The sequence below is a fragment of the Panicum virgatum genome, chromosome 3K (genome assembly GCF_016808335.1).
Source record: "Panicum virgatum strain AP13 chromosome 3K, P.virgatum_v5, whole genome shotgun sequence".
In the NCBI taxonomy this organism is placed as follows: domain Eukaryota; kingdom Viridiplantae; phylum Streptophyta; class Magnoliopsida; order Poales; family Poaceae; genus Panicum; species Panicum virgatum.
The window spans coordinates 13,749,269-13,764,860 of record NC_053138.1 but is presented as its reverse complement, the minus strand read 5'-3'; the positions used below and the strand labels follow the sequence as shown (position 1 = coordinate 13,764,860).

Genomic DNA, 15,592 nt, shown 5'->3' with positions numbered 1-15,592 from the left:
ATATTTATATATGCAAATAGAGTTAGTATGAAATCATATTACACGAGCAATATAAGGATATTTATTTTGTAATATAAATGTTAATGCACCACTTTGTATAAATTTAGTTAAATTTAAAATTGTTTGATTTCTTAGAAAATGAGAGTTGTATCCTTTTTAAGATGGAGGGAGTATTCTTATGGATGAACTTTACCTATTCTGATATGACATACGGTGTCAGTACAGTTTTTTTTAGATGCTCTATGGTGCGTCTGTATGCGATTTGTTCAAACTTTGAAACATTGATGCAAGATAATAGAGGTGCAGATGTTGCTTGTGTGCATCTTCAGCTTCGAGCCGTTGAAACATCGAGCAAGAAGCGGCCCGGACAGGCCGGAGCCATATGGGCCGGCCCATTTGAGATTACATCGCCGTTCTCAGATATTTTATTTACCTACCCCTAAAAAAAGATATTTTATTTACCTTGTATTTAACCCCTTATCCGCACTGCACAGCAAATCAATCGTGACCCTTTTCCCATTCCCACCTTCCGAGGAGCAAGGCAGGCAAGGCTGCAATGGCCGCGCAAGCCATCTCCCTCTCGCTCCCCACGCCGCCAACCCACCACCACCACCACCACGCCCCACCACACCATGCGAAACCTCCGCCTCCCTCGCTCCAGCACGCCCGCGCTCCGCCGCCCCACCTCCTCAAGGTCAGCTCCCTCTCCGAGGAGCTGCGAGGCGTGGATTCCTTCCGCAACGGGCGGCTCCTGGTCTCCCTCCTGCGACAGTGCGCCGAGCTCCTCCGCGGCGGCCAGGACGCCGAATGCGTCTCCGTATCCCGGCGGCTCGCGCCGCAGCTGCACTCGCTGGCCGTCCGCGCGGGGCGGGCGCGGGACCCGCGCGTCGCGTGCGCGCTCGTGGACCTCCTCGCGCGGCTGGGTCGCGGGGCGTCGGGCCGCCGGCTGCTCGAGGAGGCGGCGGACGCGGAGGGCGGCAAAGACGCGGTGCTGTGGAACAAGCACGTCGCCATGCTCGCCGAGGCGGAGGAGTGGGGCGAGGCGATCGCCGTGTTCGGGGAGATGCAGGCGCGCGGGGTGCCCGCCGACGGGTACGCGTGCGCGCGGGTGCTCCACGCGTGCGGCCGCGCGGGGGCGCTGCGGGAGGGGAGGGCCGTGCACGCGCACGCGGTCACGGCGAGGCACGTCGACGCGCACCCGCTCGTGCCCGGGTTCCTCGCCGGCATGTACGCCGAGAATGCGGACGTGGCCGCGGCCACGCGGGTGCTCGAGACGACGGAGGCCGCGGCAGTCGCGTGGAACGCGGTGCTCGCCTCCTGCGCGCGGCTCGGGCTCGTGGAAGACGCGCTGGAGCTCGCGGAGCGCATGGCGTGGTCGGGGCACGAGCCCAGCTTGGCGACATGGAACACCGTGGTGTCCGGCTGCTCACGGCACGGGCGCGACGGGGAAGCATTTGGCGTTGTTCGGAGCATGCTGGAGCAAGGGCTGCTGCCGGACTCCAGCACGATGTCGAGCCTTCTCAAGTCTGCGGCCAATTTGGGGCAGCTTGCGCATGGCATGGAAGCCCATTGCTTCTTCCTGAGGCACCAACTCGAGCCGGACGTGTACACTGGGACAGCGTTCGTTGACATGTACGCGAAATGTGGCCGGCTTGATTATGCCCAGAATGTGTTCGACGCCCTGGAGCTTAGAAACATGACCACATGGAACTCGCTGGTTTCAGGGTACGCAAATGCTGGTCAGTTTGACAATGCACTGAAGCTTGTGGAGGAGATGAAGATAAATAGGCTTGATCCAGATATAACCACTTGGAATGGCCTGATCACCGGTTACTCAATGAACGGACTGAGTTCGCAGGCTGTGCTGCTGCTCCGGCAGATCAAAGCAATCGGGTTGACTCCCAATGTGGTTTCATGGACTTCATTGATCTCTGGGAGCTGCCATAATGGGGACTATGAAGATTCGTTCTACTTCTTCAATGAGATGCAGAAGGACGATGTCCAGCCCAGCTTAGTTACCATGTCAGTCTTGCTGCGGGCTTGTGCAGGGCTCGCTCTGCTAAAGAAAGGCAAGGAGCTGCACTGTTTTGCGCTGCGAAGAGCGTATGATCATGACATGGTTGTTAGAACAGCGCTAATTGACATGTACTCAAAGGTAGGAAGCTTAACGAGTGCAAAGCGGATATTTGAAAGGATTCAGAAGAATAATTTGGTGTCTTGCAATGCAATGTTGACTGGGCTGGCAGTCCATGGGCAAGGCCATGAGGCAATAGCGCTGTTCCACGACATGTGTAATTCGGGATTGAAGCCAGACAGTATAACCTTCACAGCTCTGCTTACTTCTTGCAGATCAATGGAGTTGATTACTGAAGGGTGGGAGTATTTTGATAGCATGGAAAGCGGATATGGTGTGACACCTACAGTTGAGAACTATGCCTGCATGGTTGACCTGTTGTCAAGGTGCGGTTACCTGGATGAAGCATTGGACTTCATTAATAAGTCACCATTCAAGTCAGCGGCAAGCTTATGGGGAGCCCTTCTAACAGGTTGCACAGTACATGGGAATCTTGCTCTTGCCGAAGTGGCTGCGAGAAAATTGTTCAAACTAGAGCCGTACAATTCAGCCAACTACTTGCAGATGGTGAGTTTGTACGAACGTGAACAGATGTTTGATGAAGCTGAGAGCCTGAAGTATGCAATGAAAGCAAGAGCACTGGATAGTCGACCTGGGTGGAGCTGGATACAGATTGAACAAAGTATCCATGTATTTGAAGTCGAGGGGAAGCCACATCCGGATACTGCAGAGATATATGAAGAGCTGATTGGTTTGGTTTTTCAGATCAGAAAGGCAGGATATGTGCCAGACACCAGCTGCATAGTATATAACGTTCCAGAAGAAGAGGAGAAGCTACTGCTCAGCCACACTGAGAAGCTAGCGATCACTTATGGGTTGATCCATTCAGATGCAAGCAGGGTACCCATCAGAGTGATCAAGAACACCAGGATGTGCAATGACTGCCACGAGGTGGCCAAGCATATCTCTGCTCTATGTGACCGGCAGATTATTCTTCGAGATGCCGATAGGTTTCATCATTTTACAGGGGGAAAATGCTCTTGCAATGACTGCTGGTGACTAATGAATGGCATATCATGTAAAAGGTTGGATTATCCACTGTGAATAGCAGATTTAAGAAAGTGATTCCATTCAATCAGGCCTGAGGGCTGAACTGCAGGAGATCCTTCAGAGAAACAAAGGGAGGACTGAATGTCCCTGTGAACAAGGTAATGACTGATGGATAGTCACAGGTCATTGTTAAGTTACATGTTCCAGTTAATCAGCAAACATTTCTGCCAATCAAAAAACAGTAATGCTGACATCTTTATTGCTATTTCTCAGGAGGACTTATATGCCTAACCGGAACAGAGAGCAACAACATTCACTTGGGAGAATCAGATCTAAGTTGTACAGAAACCTGTCTCAGATGTACTAGCCAGCTCTGTACATGGCGATGGTTGCACATCAAGTGCACCGCCACTGACATCTCGGCATTTCCATGCCCCAATAGATGCACTGCCATAGAGCTTTACATTTGAGAGGCATATGCGACTGAAAACTGAGCTCCTAATGCCCCTTATCAGCCCAGCTTGCCTTATGTTCTGACCCCAAACATTCTTAATTGTCACACTGTCGACAACAGGAAGCACATTCGGGTTGTAGGATGTATCAGGGTGGCCCCCAACGTCACCGGCAATCCTCAAACCATATCGAGCTCCATTCAAGGTCACTTCGGAGACAGTAATGTTCCGGATGTATCCTCCCCTTCCTGAGTTGGTCTTGATATGGATCCCAACACCCATGCTAAAGAAATTCAGGTGCTCCACAAAGACATTCTCCACGCCACCAGAGGTTTCGCTTCCAACTGCAAACCCAGCAAAGGGGCCGGACCCTGTTATCCTCCGGATGGTGATGCCAGAGCTTGGGCGAGCAAAGGCAATGCCATATTCATCCCAGCCACTCTTGATGGAAATCAAGTCATCTCCTGTGGAAATATAGGAGTCTTCGATGCAGACATTATTGCTTGAATCTGCAGTACAAGATGCAGATGTAACTTAATTTTTATGCACACGCAAATTTTGCTCAGATTTACTAAGCGAGTGAAACATCCATTACCTAGATCGACTCCATCAGTGTTTGGGGAATCATGTGGTGCCAACACAGTCACGTTTGCTATTACTACATTGCTGCATATGCATAAGTAACGATCATTCAGAAGGTGATTATGATTGTGACCCTTGAACTGTTTGACAGAAAGGTAGCATACATTGGACCCAACATCAGTGTTCAGTTAATCAGATGTCTTTGAGTTGTGAATCGATTTTCATGCTATTTTATTGCTCAATACTTGATCCTGAAACTACATTGCAACCTCGTAACAAGGCCAGGAACCTGTCCAGGTGCAAGCTGGAGCCCTGTGGAACAGGCAAATTAAGCAAACAAATTGGACTGAAAAAATGTGGCTCCCTCTGTGTAACATCAGGCGAATCCTCTGGGTGCTCACCTGCAGTAAACTGGGTGAATGTTCCAGAACGGCGAGTCCTGGAAGACGACATTGGAGACGATCACGTCGGTGGAGTACATGAGCTCCAGCAAGTGCGGCCTTGTGAAGGGCAGCGTGCGCTTCTTCCACATGTCCCACCACACGCTACCTTGCCCATCAATGGTGCCATTCTCACCTGCTCCAAAATGCCGAGCTTTCAGTGTGAATCACTCAAGTACCGTGCTGCCTAGTGCTGTAGAGACAACCTATGCGGACACATTGCATAACCGGCGAGGGAAGGAGTGGCTGACTGGCAGTACGCAGTCTGCGCAGAGCAAGGACCTGTGATGAAGACGTCTTGGAGACCATTGCCATGGATCAAGCTCATGTATCTTCCACCAGGCAGCTCGCGCCCTCTTCCGTACGACGGCAGCGGGTCGACCAACGGCCAGCTCGACGTGTCCTGCTCCAAGGATGCGCAAGCTTAGCTCGTAGTACTGCTCGTGGGTGCCACGGCAAGGTATGGCCGTCCCAGAGACGAGGAGGAAGCCGACGGCCATGGATAACCAGAGCTCGAGAGGCGGCCTACCTGGGTGGCGCGGATGACGGCGCCGCGGGCGAGGAAGAGCGTCATGTGCGAGGTGAGGTTGAAAGGCCCCGTCAGCCACACCCCGGGCGGCACGTACAGCAGCGTGCCTCCGCGCGCGCCGCGGCGGCGCTCGATGCGCGCCACGGCTCGCGCGAACGCCGCCGTGTTGAGCGTCCGCCCGTCCCCGACGGCGCCGAAGCCCGCCACGGACATCCACGCCCCGCGCCGCGGCGGGGCCGGCGCCGCCCCCGAGCACGTCTCCTGCGCCCCGGCCGGCGCCAGCAGCAGCAGCACCGCCGCGAGCAGGCACAGCGGCGGCGTCGGCATCCTTCTTGGCGCGCGCCGCGCCGCAGCAGTGGGTGCAGTGCAGTGAAGCACTGAAGTGGAGTAAAGTGAGGCGGGGTGACGAGCAGGAGGGTACAGGGCGCAAAAGCTGGTGCGTCCCCGTCTTGTGGTTGGATGTACGCGCGACGTCGATGTGACTGTGCGCTAGACGCAGTTGTTGTTTTGCCTGCTAGTGATGGCCGTGGATTTGGTTTGGCTGGTCAGTCCCTTGCCGTTTGGAACGGCTACTGGGCAGTCCGCAGTGGTGCTTCAGGGTGGCACGGCAGCGTCGGCAGGCGCCAGACGCGGCAGGAAGAGGACTAGAGGAGGGTCGGTGTGACTGTGAGCTGGCCTAGGCCCATCACTCCTGTAGAATTCAGACACCAGTCGTCAGCACACCCACTCCCATTTGGAGTCCCACATGGATGCAGTCCAGAAAAAATAAGAAAAACTTGTAGGCCAAGTTGTAAAAAAAATTTCTAGATGGATAAAATGGAATGATCTAATATTTTCCTTGAGTTTTTGTTACATGAACCCTTTTTTTAGTAGGATGCTCTCGGTGATTTGGTTAGGCATGCATTACCACTTTTTTCTTTGGCAAGTGCAGTGATCCTACTGCACATAAATACGGGCGGTACTAGTCTGTGACGGTACATGTGGTCCAAAACCCAAATGTAGTCATCTTGTCCCAACCCACTGCTGTCAGTATTCAACGCCATTACGGAAACCAAATCTGCCGTGCTGCTGCCTGCCCGGACGCTCGCAATGGTTACCCAGCTAAGCGAAGCGATTAACCCACCTGCTACCCGCACCGTGTGCTTGGGAACAATTATGCCTATATCTTGATCTTGGTGTCGAATTTAAATCTCTTGAAGCTAATGTTACCGGCACGCCAAGCCCTCTGTTTTAACGACCTTGATTGGTTCTCGCACTCATCCACTCGGAAGTAAATTCTTCCTGGCCCCTACCAAATTACCAAGGCCTAGCAGAGGCCAGAGGGCCAGAACGACGATCTGATATCGCCAGGCTGCGTTTAACCAGCAGCTGTGTCAAAAGCAGTCGGAGGTAGGAGCGTAGGGCCATGCACATCTGTGCGTTCATCGATCCGCAGTCCACGTAAGTAGATCATGTGCCCCTATTACTCCGACGCTGCAGCCAGCAGCTGCATCATCAGCTACCAGATCTTGGCTGCAGCTGCAAAGCCCCAGTAGCTGCACATGCCTCGCGCCTTGAGAGGCTTCTCGGCAGCGAGCCATCGACACCACCACCGTGCTGCCGTGCCCGGGCCAGCAGCGTAGCCCCCATCTTCGAGCTCCTTGGGCTGCCCATGGATTGATTTTGTAATGCAGAACGATGCAAGCGATGGGCTGGTGGAGTTAAGACCACGCAGCAGCAGCTGCAGCGGGCAAGACGCATACTGTTTCTCCTGACGAACGAGTAACGAATCATCCATCATCTCCACAAGCTACCCTCCACCAACAGACTTTCGGATCTTGCTCTGCAGATCATATCATCATGATGTCGCTTGGTGAATAGGTGATGGAGGGGCAGTGACTAGCTGCAAAATCAGATGCGTGGAAAAGCCTCGACGACACCGGTATCTGGCATTTGGGACTTCCCTTCCTAACAGTCATTAATACAACAGCAACTACTACAGCAATGCAGTGCAGGGAGAACCAGTGGTGAACGTATCTGTAAATAGCACTGCGACCTGTAACCCACCGGGAGGACCAAAATTAGGGGGGCATATACACCAGCCGTGCCGCTATAAGGGGATCACCATGGATGGGGGCCAGGAAAATCCGGCTTAAGGTGAAAGGACCGACAACATGTATAACGAACAAATGGAATCAACTCTTGTCGCCCGAAGGCGAGGGAGAATCACCGCTCGGCTTGTTGTGCTGGAATTTCACAACTATGCACGTGATGTTATCGCTGCTCCCGCGGGAGAATGCAGTCTCTGTCAGCTTCCGGGCTGCTGCCTCTGGTTCCTCCTCCATCTTCACAAGTGAAACCGCATCCTGCGTGAAGAAGATGAGACTGAGTCACGCAGCCAATGCGGGATTTAGTGCACCATTAGCAAGAGGCCCAATGAAGATAATGTCAGGAAAAATCCTTCTATGGGTAAGCTCCCCATGCAACGGACATGAGACATCAATGCCCAGAAGTCCAAAATAACCTCAAAGGCCGTTATTCTGAAAACACTCGAGATACAATGCCAACTGCAATAATAGCGATTTACTAATTACTAAAATAGACAATGCTATGCAGCACAATAGATACCTACAAATATACCTCACATGACTATTATCCAGTGAAGAAGCAGAGAAGGCTCAAAAAGGAGGGGAAACAGTGAAAAGATGCTAGAAGTTCCATATAATTTACACAGGTTGTCAATAACAACATCATAATAATATAGTTTGGGGTAAATTATTTGCTTTTGATATTTCTATGACTTCTCTTATGTTGGCTAAGGCATATGGTTCTTATCAGGGCATCACACGCAATTCCCAATTATTTGTGCTATTATAGTTTTTTAATGCGCAAATGTACGACCAAAAATCCACATAAGCTCCAAAGGCCCAATAAAAAGTTTGAATTACTCAACTACACAAATGCCCAGGAAGAACAGTAGAAAAGGGATATCTGCAACCCGAAACAAGTCAAGGATTTATATGGTAAACTAACCTCATTCGGAACCCGGTCCCACAGCCCATCACTAGCTACAATCAGAAACTCCAATTCATCATTTATTTCTTGTTCCTGACACACAACAAACAAAAATAGAAAAGGTTCAAGTGTGTTATGAATAGCACTTGTATTCAATAATAATATGAGAGCATCTAAACATGAGTACACAAAAAGGACTCTACTAACGTTTATGTAAGAGGACTCTATACTCCTAATAGAATGAACAGATTAGGTCTACAAACCACAAATCACATGTAGAGCCACAAAACATCAATGCTAGGATAAGCTACGATCTAGTCACCTGAATCTCAGGCTCTGCAATAACAAATTGCTTTAGCAGACGGTTGCCAAATGCCCGAGACATCGCAAGTACGCCACCTACCCTCCATGTTCCTGTAAAAGCACATTGGCCACTATGAGCAAGATCATGGCAAGGAACTTTGGCTAAAACATGCAATCATGTAAGTGTACTTGGCATGATCGGTGCAGGGCTTACCAGCCCATATTACTGTCCCACCAGCACTCTCAATTCGCTTCCTCTCATCACTTCTGTTCGGCTTGTGGTCTTCAGATAGTGCAATAGCTGCAAGAGGTAACTGAGATATTTTACAAACAATGCAACAGGCAAATACATCTGGATTATAGACATAACCCCATAAGACCTGCCTAAGCATCAATGCAGACATCCCTAGGATACCAGAAAAGGAGAACTAATGTTCCCACCATCAATTGAGTCTAATAAATCCATCTCACGTTGTGCAAATAACTTGGTGCATGCCAAGCAAGCAATTTCATCTAAAAAGCTAACAATTGTACAATTTACCCAGTAAAGAAAGATGATCAGAGCAATAACATTTTATTAGAATTACAGCAGTACTCACTAAGTTTTGTTCTCAGAAACCAGTTTGGGTTGATCCATCCAACCTCTTGAGTGTCATTTTGATATCAATTGTAATGTTAGGTGATATACTGAAAGAACATGTTTCTCACAAATTGTCCAGTTTTTACACACCAACTCATTCATAATACTATTTAGAATCATTATCTATCAAAATACAGTCAATAGTCACTAAAAATACTAAATATGCCGTAACCGTAATTCATGTGTTATAAATCTCTGGTATAGCGAATTAAACATGCTGCCAGACTGGCACAGAGCCCACATACTTGCATTCAAAATTATTCAATCAGCCACATCATTCTCATCTAAGTAGCACAGAATCTCCAAATAACTTACCTTTGCCAGCCTTCGATATAATAGCCCTTGAGTCTCCAACATTTGCCACGTAAAGATGATCACCAACCAACACTGCTGTCGACGCAGTTGATCCATCATCTGTACGAGAGTTCCTTTCAGCATCTAAGAACTCTGAATCAGTCTTTATATATGTTTCACCTGCAAGTTGACAGATGATGACTGGATAACTTGAAGGTACATGGATAATTGGAAATGTTATGTGCAATACATACTTATAGCTAATTTTGTATCTGTCATGAACCCCGGATGTTTCATGAGGTTGTCAAACAAGTGCTCCTTCAAATACTCAGCAGCACGTGAACCACCATGACCTGAGAGAATAGAAATGTTTCAGATAAATGCAATGAGAGACAACAGAAAGTCTAGAAGAACAAATCTCTAACCGTCAAAAATTCCGAAGAGACTTATTTGTTTATCATCAATTTTAGATGATTTTATATCATAGAAATCTTCCATGCTTGCCCTTTTTCCTCTAAAACTTGAATACCCACAATTCAGACTTCCATCAACACTGCAAACAGTCAAACAAACACAGGACTTATTGTAATATGATTGACGAACAAACACCTGCACATTCTAAGGGAAAATCAATTTTATGTTCTGTTCTAGGAAAAAGCTAACCAAAGTAATATACAAATGGCTACCTACTTGAAAAGAAAGCAAACTTAAATGCTCTAATTGATATACGGAACAATATTCGACAGGTAACTTGAATCTGAGAACTGTCATTTATTCCTTACATACAAATTACAAAATTCTCTTTCCGAACAACAATAAAAACAGGATTTAGAAAAGAGATATGTCTAACTAATACAGAATCTGAAGTATCATTGCATAAACAATAATATGATCTAGTTTCTAATTTGTATTTTGATACCATGCATGTAACATAAGATATTTATACATGTAGCATTGTATTTATTTAAATTTGATGTCAGAAACCTCTTGAGCATGTCGTAGTACATCAAAGTTTGATAGAAATGATGACAATCAAGATCATAGACAGTGTAGAAACATCTCAAGATACAACATAAACAAAATCATGTAGTAGCATTACTCTTATTTTACCAAGCAGCTTACTAATATTGCCATTTCGTGAAGAGTGGTTGGTAGCATATTTTAGATCAATCTGTGGTCTGACTTATGAAGCAAAGTGTGGTATCAAATTTGCAATGTGGTAGGACACAAGGATAATTTTAATACGAAAGCTCAAAAGTAGTTTCACATTTAATTTGGTTCCTGCTGACAGGGGTACTAGTATAGTAATTCATGAAATCCAGCAAGCTACCACCAGCTAGCAGAACAACGCAATCCATTATAATCGTCAACAAAATTATATGTGCTTCTTTCTTATAGTGGTGTGCGTCTGCACCATACAATTGAGCTTACAATTTGTGAGCAATCCCAAAAGGTATGTAGGCTCAAGGTCATGTTCCACTGGAACTATGTGCAATTCTAAATATCAAAACGAAGGTAATATTTATGTTTATAAGGATCCACAGTGGATGAATTTTTAGCAACAACCGCTGCACTTCCATAAAAAATTAAGAAAAAAAAATGAAATTACGACAAATTTGGAAGCAGTGTACACTACAGTTACATCTATTTTCTTATTTGCATGGGACCATATGAAAAATAGAATTAAATTGTCATGGTTGAGCTTTGATAGTGTACCAGCTCATACGAACTGAAATTCAACAAGGATAACTGCCAACCTACCAAACTAATACAATTCTGGATACCCGATGACGCTTGAAAAGCTATGTGTAGTAAGTCCCTGCCTCCCTGCCGTTACTTTCTCAAACGCTAGAAGCGCCAACATCTAATTCATGTAGTGTATTGTACTACTCAATCCTGTCGGTATGCGAACTACGTGGCAGATCTAAATTAAATGAAGCAAAGAGAGCGCCAACGGAACCAATGGTTCAAGACGTAAGCTGCAATGAAGGGCATTGGGCAGCAAGTGTTACCTCTTCCATCCTCCACTCATATAGCCAACCTCATCCACTCTCTCCCTCTCCTTCTGCCTTTCCCTCTCTTTGTCCCTATTCTCCTTCTCCCTCTCCTTATCCTGATCATTCTCCTTGGGCGCCTCCACAGCTAGCACGGTAGAAGTTGCAGGTGCAGTCTCCTGCTTCCTCTCCCCCTGTGCCACCGCGATGGACGAAACCTCATCCTCCTCTTCTTGCTGGGCCTCCAACTCTGTGTCCCCCACAGCCACCGCTGGCTCAGGTGATGCCTCCATTTCGCTCCCGTCCACCTCCATCCCTTGTACCCCTGCTGCCGGCGCTGATGACACCTCCACATCGGCAACTTGCATCTCCGTCTCCGTGGACGAGGCCTCCTCCTCCACCACCTCTTCCTCTTCCACCTCGCTGGCTTCCTCCTCCTCCCCTTCTGCCACAGCCTGAGCGGGTGGCACCCCTCCTGGCTCCACCATCATCTTCCCCCCGGCACGGAACCGGCGGTGCTTCAAGGGGTGCCGCACGCCGAGCCTCTTATCGTGCGGTGGCCTCGCCGAGGGCCTCGCGCTCACCGCCGCCGCCTCCGACGCCGCGGGCGCCGCGGGCGAATCCCCCGATACCTCCGACACCGCCGACGATGCTGACGCTGTGTTCGCCGCGCTCTCCTGGTCCTTCACGGCGCCATCGTAAACCATCTAAATCGCCGCAGACACCCAAACCCTAGCAGCAGCACCACCACCATCAGACACGGAGCTCAGATGCAGGGCCGCTTCAAATTCGAACAGGAAACCGCGCACGGGGAGCTGGAGCAATGGTGCGGGAGCTCACCTGCGGGATCCAATCGGGAGGAGGCGGAGGTGATCGGATCGGGGAGGCGGCGGATCTGCGAGGCTCTGGATTTGAGTGCGAGGGGGAGGATGGGGTGGAGCCGTGGGTGTGAGCTGGAGGCGGAGAAGGGGGGAAGTGATCCGGGGTGTGCGCGCGTGAGGTGAGATCAGATGAAGCCCAGGCAAGGGAGGAAGAGGAGGAGAGGAGCATGCTCTCGCCCTCCCTTCTTAAATAATTTTATCGGGTTTCTTTTATTATTTATTTGCTTTTTTTAATGTGCGTACGTGGCTCGGGAGGCGTGAGCACCTGGGAGTCGGGCCACCCGGTCTTGTGCCTATTTGAACACTGACGTGTGGAGTCAAGATTTTTCAAGGCCCAGATGTAAGCGAGCCAAGAGAATTTGCGTTCGGTCGAAGGTATCAGGGCGGCGTGGCGGTCAGATTTGAGGTTAAAAAATGAATTATAATTTGGAGAGGAGGGTAGAAAATAGAACTAGGTTTACCTTTCCTAACTTGTTGCTGGTGCTTGCTGCCTAGAGTATGGAGTACACCTGCGCCGCTGTGCCGCCGTACCGGTCGCCCGGTCGTCACCTGCCCATGGCTGCTGAGCAGCGATCGCAGGAGCCCCTTGTGTGCGGCAACAAGGTTTAGGGCGGACGAGGAAGCCGAACGTCGATTCTGAAACGATCTGTTCGGGAGTTCCGTCGTTCCGTTTCCTGATTTCCATCATGTGCATTGGGCTTCGAAAGGAAGTGTGGCTGGGCCTGGGCTGTTTTTCTCTCTGATGAGCCTTTTGGGTTTAAATATTAGGTGTTGCATATATACCATATATTATTATGGGGTATGCATATTTGGTATTTCTAAAAAAATTAGGGTAAATCTGTAGCCCATGTACGGATGTACCTACAGTAGATCCACCCCTGAGTACCAAATGGGTGTGCACTAAACGGCTATGGTGGTGGAGCCCCCGAAATCCCGCTAACTGAAGCCATTCAGCAAGGCTGGAGCGCGAAAAGCTGGCTCCCCGCGTCTCCTCGCTGTTTTTCATCCTTGGCCTCGCTGACGAGGAAGGAGGTGGATGGAGTGAGGTGCATGTGGAGGTAGCCAGCGGCGGGCGTGGTTGACGGCAGGCAAGGAGGCGGGCACCGATCTGGCTCGCAGTTGGCGGCCGACGCGATTGCGGCTCGGGGATCAGGGCGGGCGTGGAGGCAAGTGCGACCGGCGACGGGCGTGGAGATGAGAAGTGGCGAGTGCAGGAGGTGCGGGTGGAAGTGGATAGGGAGGTGACCGGGGGAGAAGAACTGGTGAGGTGGAGAGAAAGGATGGGTAGGAAAACAGAAGAAGCAGGGTCTTGCCGGTATAAATTGGGACCCTGTACCAAACACAGTACTCCGTGGGCAACTCCTGTGGGTGATTTTGGTAGAGCAGGAGCCCTTTTTATGGGCGAACAGACGAAGTCACAAAACATGACTCCGCTTCTCCAGCTCCGGCTCCGCCCTCCCAAAGATCCCTTCTAAACGGTTGCCTAATAGAAATACAACAATCAAATATTAGATATAATATAATATAATATATTCTACAGAGATAAAATATAATAAGAATAATAGTATCCATTTAATCTTGGTTGTATAATCTTTACTTAAACAACTTTATTTTTATCGTGTTTCTTGAAATAAAATCCTTAATGATACATAATCAATCTTCTCCAACATGTAACTCTCAAGCGCTATCTTGCCCAAATCAGCAATTTGCCGGAATCATATTTCTAGATCGATTCGCAGAAGATATGACTTCAATCGATCTTTATGGCACAAAATATGAAAGAATAAAAATTAAACTATTAAAAATTCAAAGGAATCTAGCAAGACTTGAGCACGTGAGTCGTGACGGCATGATTGCATGAAGATGAATCGGCTATAATGGCAATGGGTAAAACCCACGCGGATACTGACTCGCAGACCTGCACCCGCAAACCCAAACCCAAACCCAAACCCGTGCCCGCACCCACGCCCACTACCCACCACAGGTATAAAAACAATACTCGTACCCGCTATCTGCGGATACCCGCATACCCGCGGGCACACCTGTGTGCCCGCAAGCCTTAGAAAATCAAGCATATAATTCAATTTTAACAGCAAGTAAAAATTAATATATATAGTAATCACAAAATTAAAATCAAACGAGAGTCATTGTCCAACACAGATCCGGGGAGGAAATGAGAAAACCCTAGATCTTTTATATACAAGGGTATTAGAGCCTATATGTCAGCGGGTTTGCGGATTTTCGGGTTTGGGTATCAAAATTTCAAATCCGTTACAAGATACCCGTTGTGTTTAGAGTCGTACTCGCGCCCGTTCCCACGGGCACAAACCCAGACCCGAATTCGCGCCTAGCGGGTTTAGTATCCGCAGGTACGCAGATATTTCGTACCTGTTACCATCCCTAGAATCGGCAAATGACAAAACTTGAGGGCAACTGGGCAAGCTAGTAGGCGGTCGGCCTTTTGGCTAAGAGCTTACATCCAGCGTATGTTAGTTACATTTGAGCCGGCCGGTTATGAAAACATCAGAACTAGTTAATAATTGTTGGGTTAATAGAATTGATTGTGATGGGCTGCGGATAGAGCCCTAAAAAATGGGGGCCCTGTACGGCCACACTGGCCGCACGCCCCTCCCGCACGGGCATGATAAGAATAAAAAGAAATTAGGAAGAAAAATAAAAAATAAGAGTAATCTAATATTTTATATGATTTTAAATAATTAGGAGAAAGAATAATGTAGAGAAAAAAATGCTTTGCCAGAGGTGCCACGGCTCAAATTCTTCTTAAAGAAACCGGAGCCCCGCTAAACTAGCTCTTTACACTAGCAAAAGGCAGCGGCTTGCCAATGGAACAAACCCAGCCACGAGGTGGCCTTTTGCCGTTGTGTGTCCTTTCTTTTACCAAAAGGTGTTCACTAAGGCTTTATGAACATCTCTGTAAGACTACTCATACCTTATTACTAAAACATTTTCACCACTCTCCCAATAACTACTTTTGCGCTTTTGAGGATCACTCCTATAATACACTATCAAAAACCAGTTTCCAAACCTAACTATCAATAGGGGAGACGGTATCCCCCTGCATCAAGGGGGGAGGACATGAGTTTTTGTTAATTGGTAAAAAAAATTGTTGTTGAGGAAGAGATCTGTTGGAGATGCTCTATCGTTGCAATTCACTAGTAAGATAAAAATGAATTTTTGAATTGTCGAGGCCTTATGAAAATGGATGGGAGCTTGAAGAAGTCCTGAAAACGGAGGAAATGTTCCAAAACTCTGTCAAATGCATGGAATAAAATGTTATTCGTTCAGTCAAGATTTCAAGATTGAGCTCAACCATATTGTAAAAGAGGTACGGAGCAAAT

The 15,592-nt window shown here is 48.3% G+C and overlaps 3 protein-coding genes across 6 annotated transcripts in view; 1 reads left to right on the top strand and 2 right to left on the bottom strand.

The window, feature by feature from the left end:
• Positions 1-319: 319 nt before the first annotated feature.
• On the top strand, positions 320-4,350 carry LOC120697691 (pentatricopeptide repeat-containing protein At4g01030, mitochondrial-like). 2 transcript variants are annotated; one of them, XM_039980985.1, is made up of 3 exons: positions 499-3,025; positions 3,102-3,282; positions 3,398-4,350. In XM_039980985.1, exons 1-2 carry the CDS (start codon positions 557-559, stop codon positions 3,135-3,137), a joined length of 2,505 nt encoding a protein of 834 aa, XP_039836919.1. In that variant the 5' UTR covers positions 499-556; the 3' UTR covers positions 3,138-3,282; positions 3,398-4,350. The 2 variants fall into 2 exon arrangements, with proteins under 2 accessions (XP_039836918.1, XP_039836919.1); XM_039980984.1 differs by having other exon boundaries at positions 320-3,282.
• Positions 3,241-5,891, bottom strand: LOC120697695 (probable polygalacturonase). Its single transcript, XM_039980992.1, has 5 exons — positions 5,128-5,891; positions 4,881-5,001; positions 4,560-4,734; positions 4,172-4,242; positions 3,241-4,085 (listed from the first exon to the last, which is right to left on the bottom strand). The coding sequence occupies exons 1-5, from the start codon at positions 5,452-5,454 to the stop codon at positions 3,457-3,459; spliced, it is 1,323 nt and encodes a 440-aa protein (XP_039836926.1). The 5' UTR covers positions 5,455-5,891; the 3' UTR covers positions 3,241-3,456.
• Positions 5,892-7,022: 1,131 nt separating this feature from the next.
• Positions 7,023-15,592, bottom strand: part of LOC120697694 (probable protein phosphatase 2C 52) — a 53,365-nt gene continuing 44,795 nt past the window's right edge. Inside the window, exons 1-9 of one of the 3 annotated variants that reach the window (XM_039980988.1) lie at positions 12,193-12,433; positions 11,371-12,084; positions 9,784-9,911; positions 9,613-9,711; positions 9,380-9,538; positions 8,639-8,725; positions 8,444-8,535; positions 8,140-8,214; positions 7,023-7,472 (exon numbers count right to left, since the gene is read on the bottom strand). In XM_039980988.1, coding sequence (XP_039836922.1) covers positions 7,302-7,472; positions 8,140-8,214; positions 8,444-8,535; positions 8,639-8,725; positions 9,380-9,538; positions 9,613-9,711; positions 9,784-9,911; positions 11,371-12,059 — 1,500 coding nt within the window. In that variant the 5' untranslated portion in view covers positions 12,060-12,084; positions 12,193-12,433 and the 3' untranslated portion in view covers positions 7,023-7,301. Of the gene's footprint in view, positions 7,473-8,139; positions 8,215-8,443; positions 8,536-8,638; positions 8,726-9,379; positions 9,539-9,612; positions 9,712-9,783; positions 9,912-11,370; positions 12,085-12,192; positions 12,434-15,592 lie in introns of those variants that run through there. The other 2 variants (XM_039980989.1, XM_039980991.1) reach the window with 2 other exon arrangements.

Bases quoted from the DNA above. Each gene is read 5' to 3' on its own strand.
- LOC120697695 (XM_039980992.1), bottom strand. From the start codon at position 5,454: ATGCCGACGCCGCCGCTGTGCCTGCTCGCGGCGGTGCTGCTGCTGCTG. The intron at 5,002-5,127 runs GTAGGCCGCCTC...TCCTTGGAGCAG, and splicing joins CCGTCATCCGCGCCACCCAG to GACACGTCGAGCTGGCCGTT. The intron at 4,243-4,559 runs GTGAGCACCCAG...ATGCATATGCAG, and splicing joins ATTCACCCAGTTTACTGCAG to CAATGTAGTAATAGCAAACG.
- LOC120697691 (XM_039980984.1), top strand. From the start codon at position 557: ATGGCCGCGCAAGCCATCTCCCTCTCGCTCCCCACGCCGCCAACCCAC.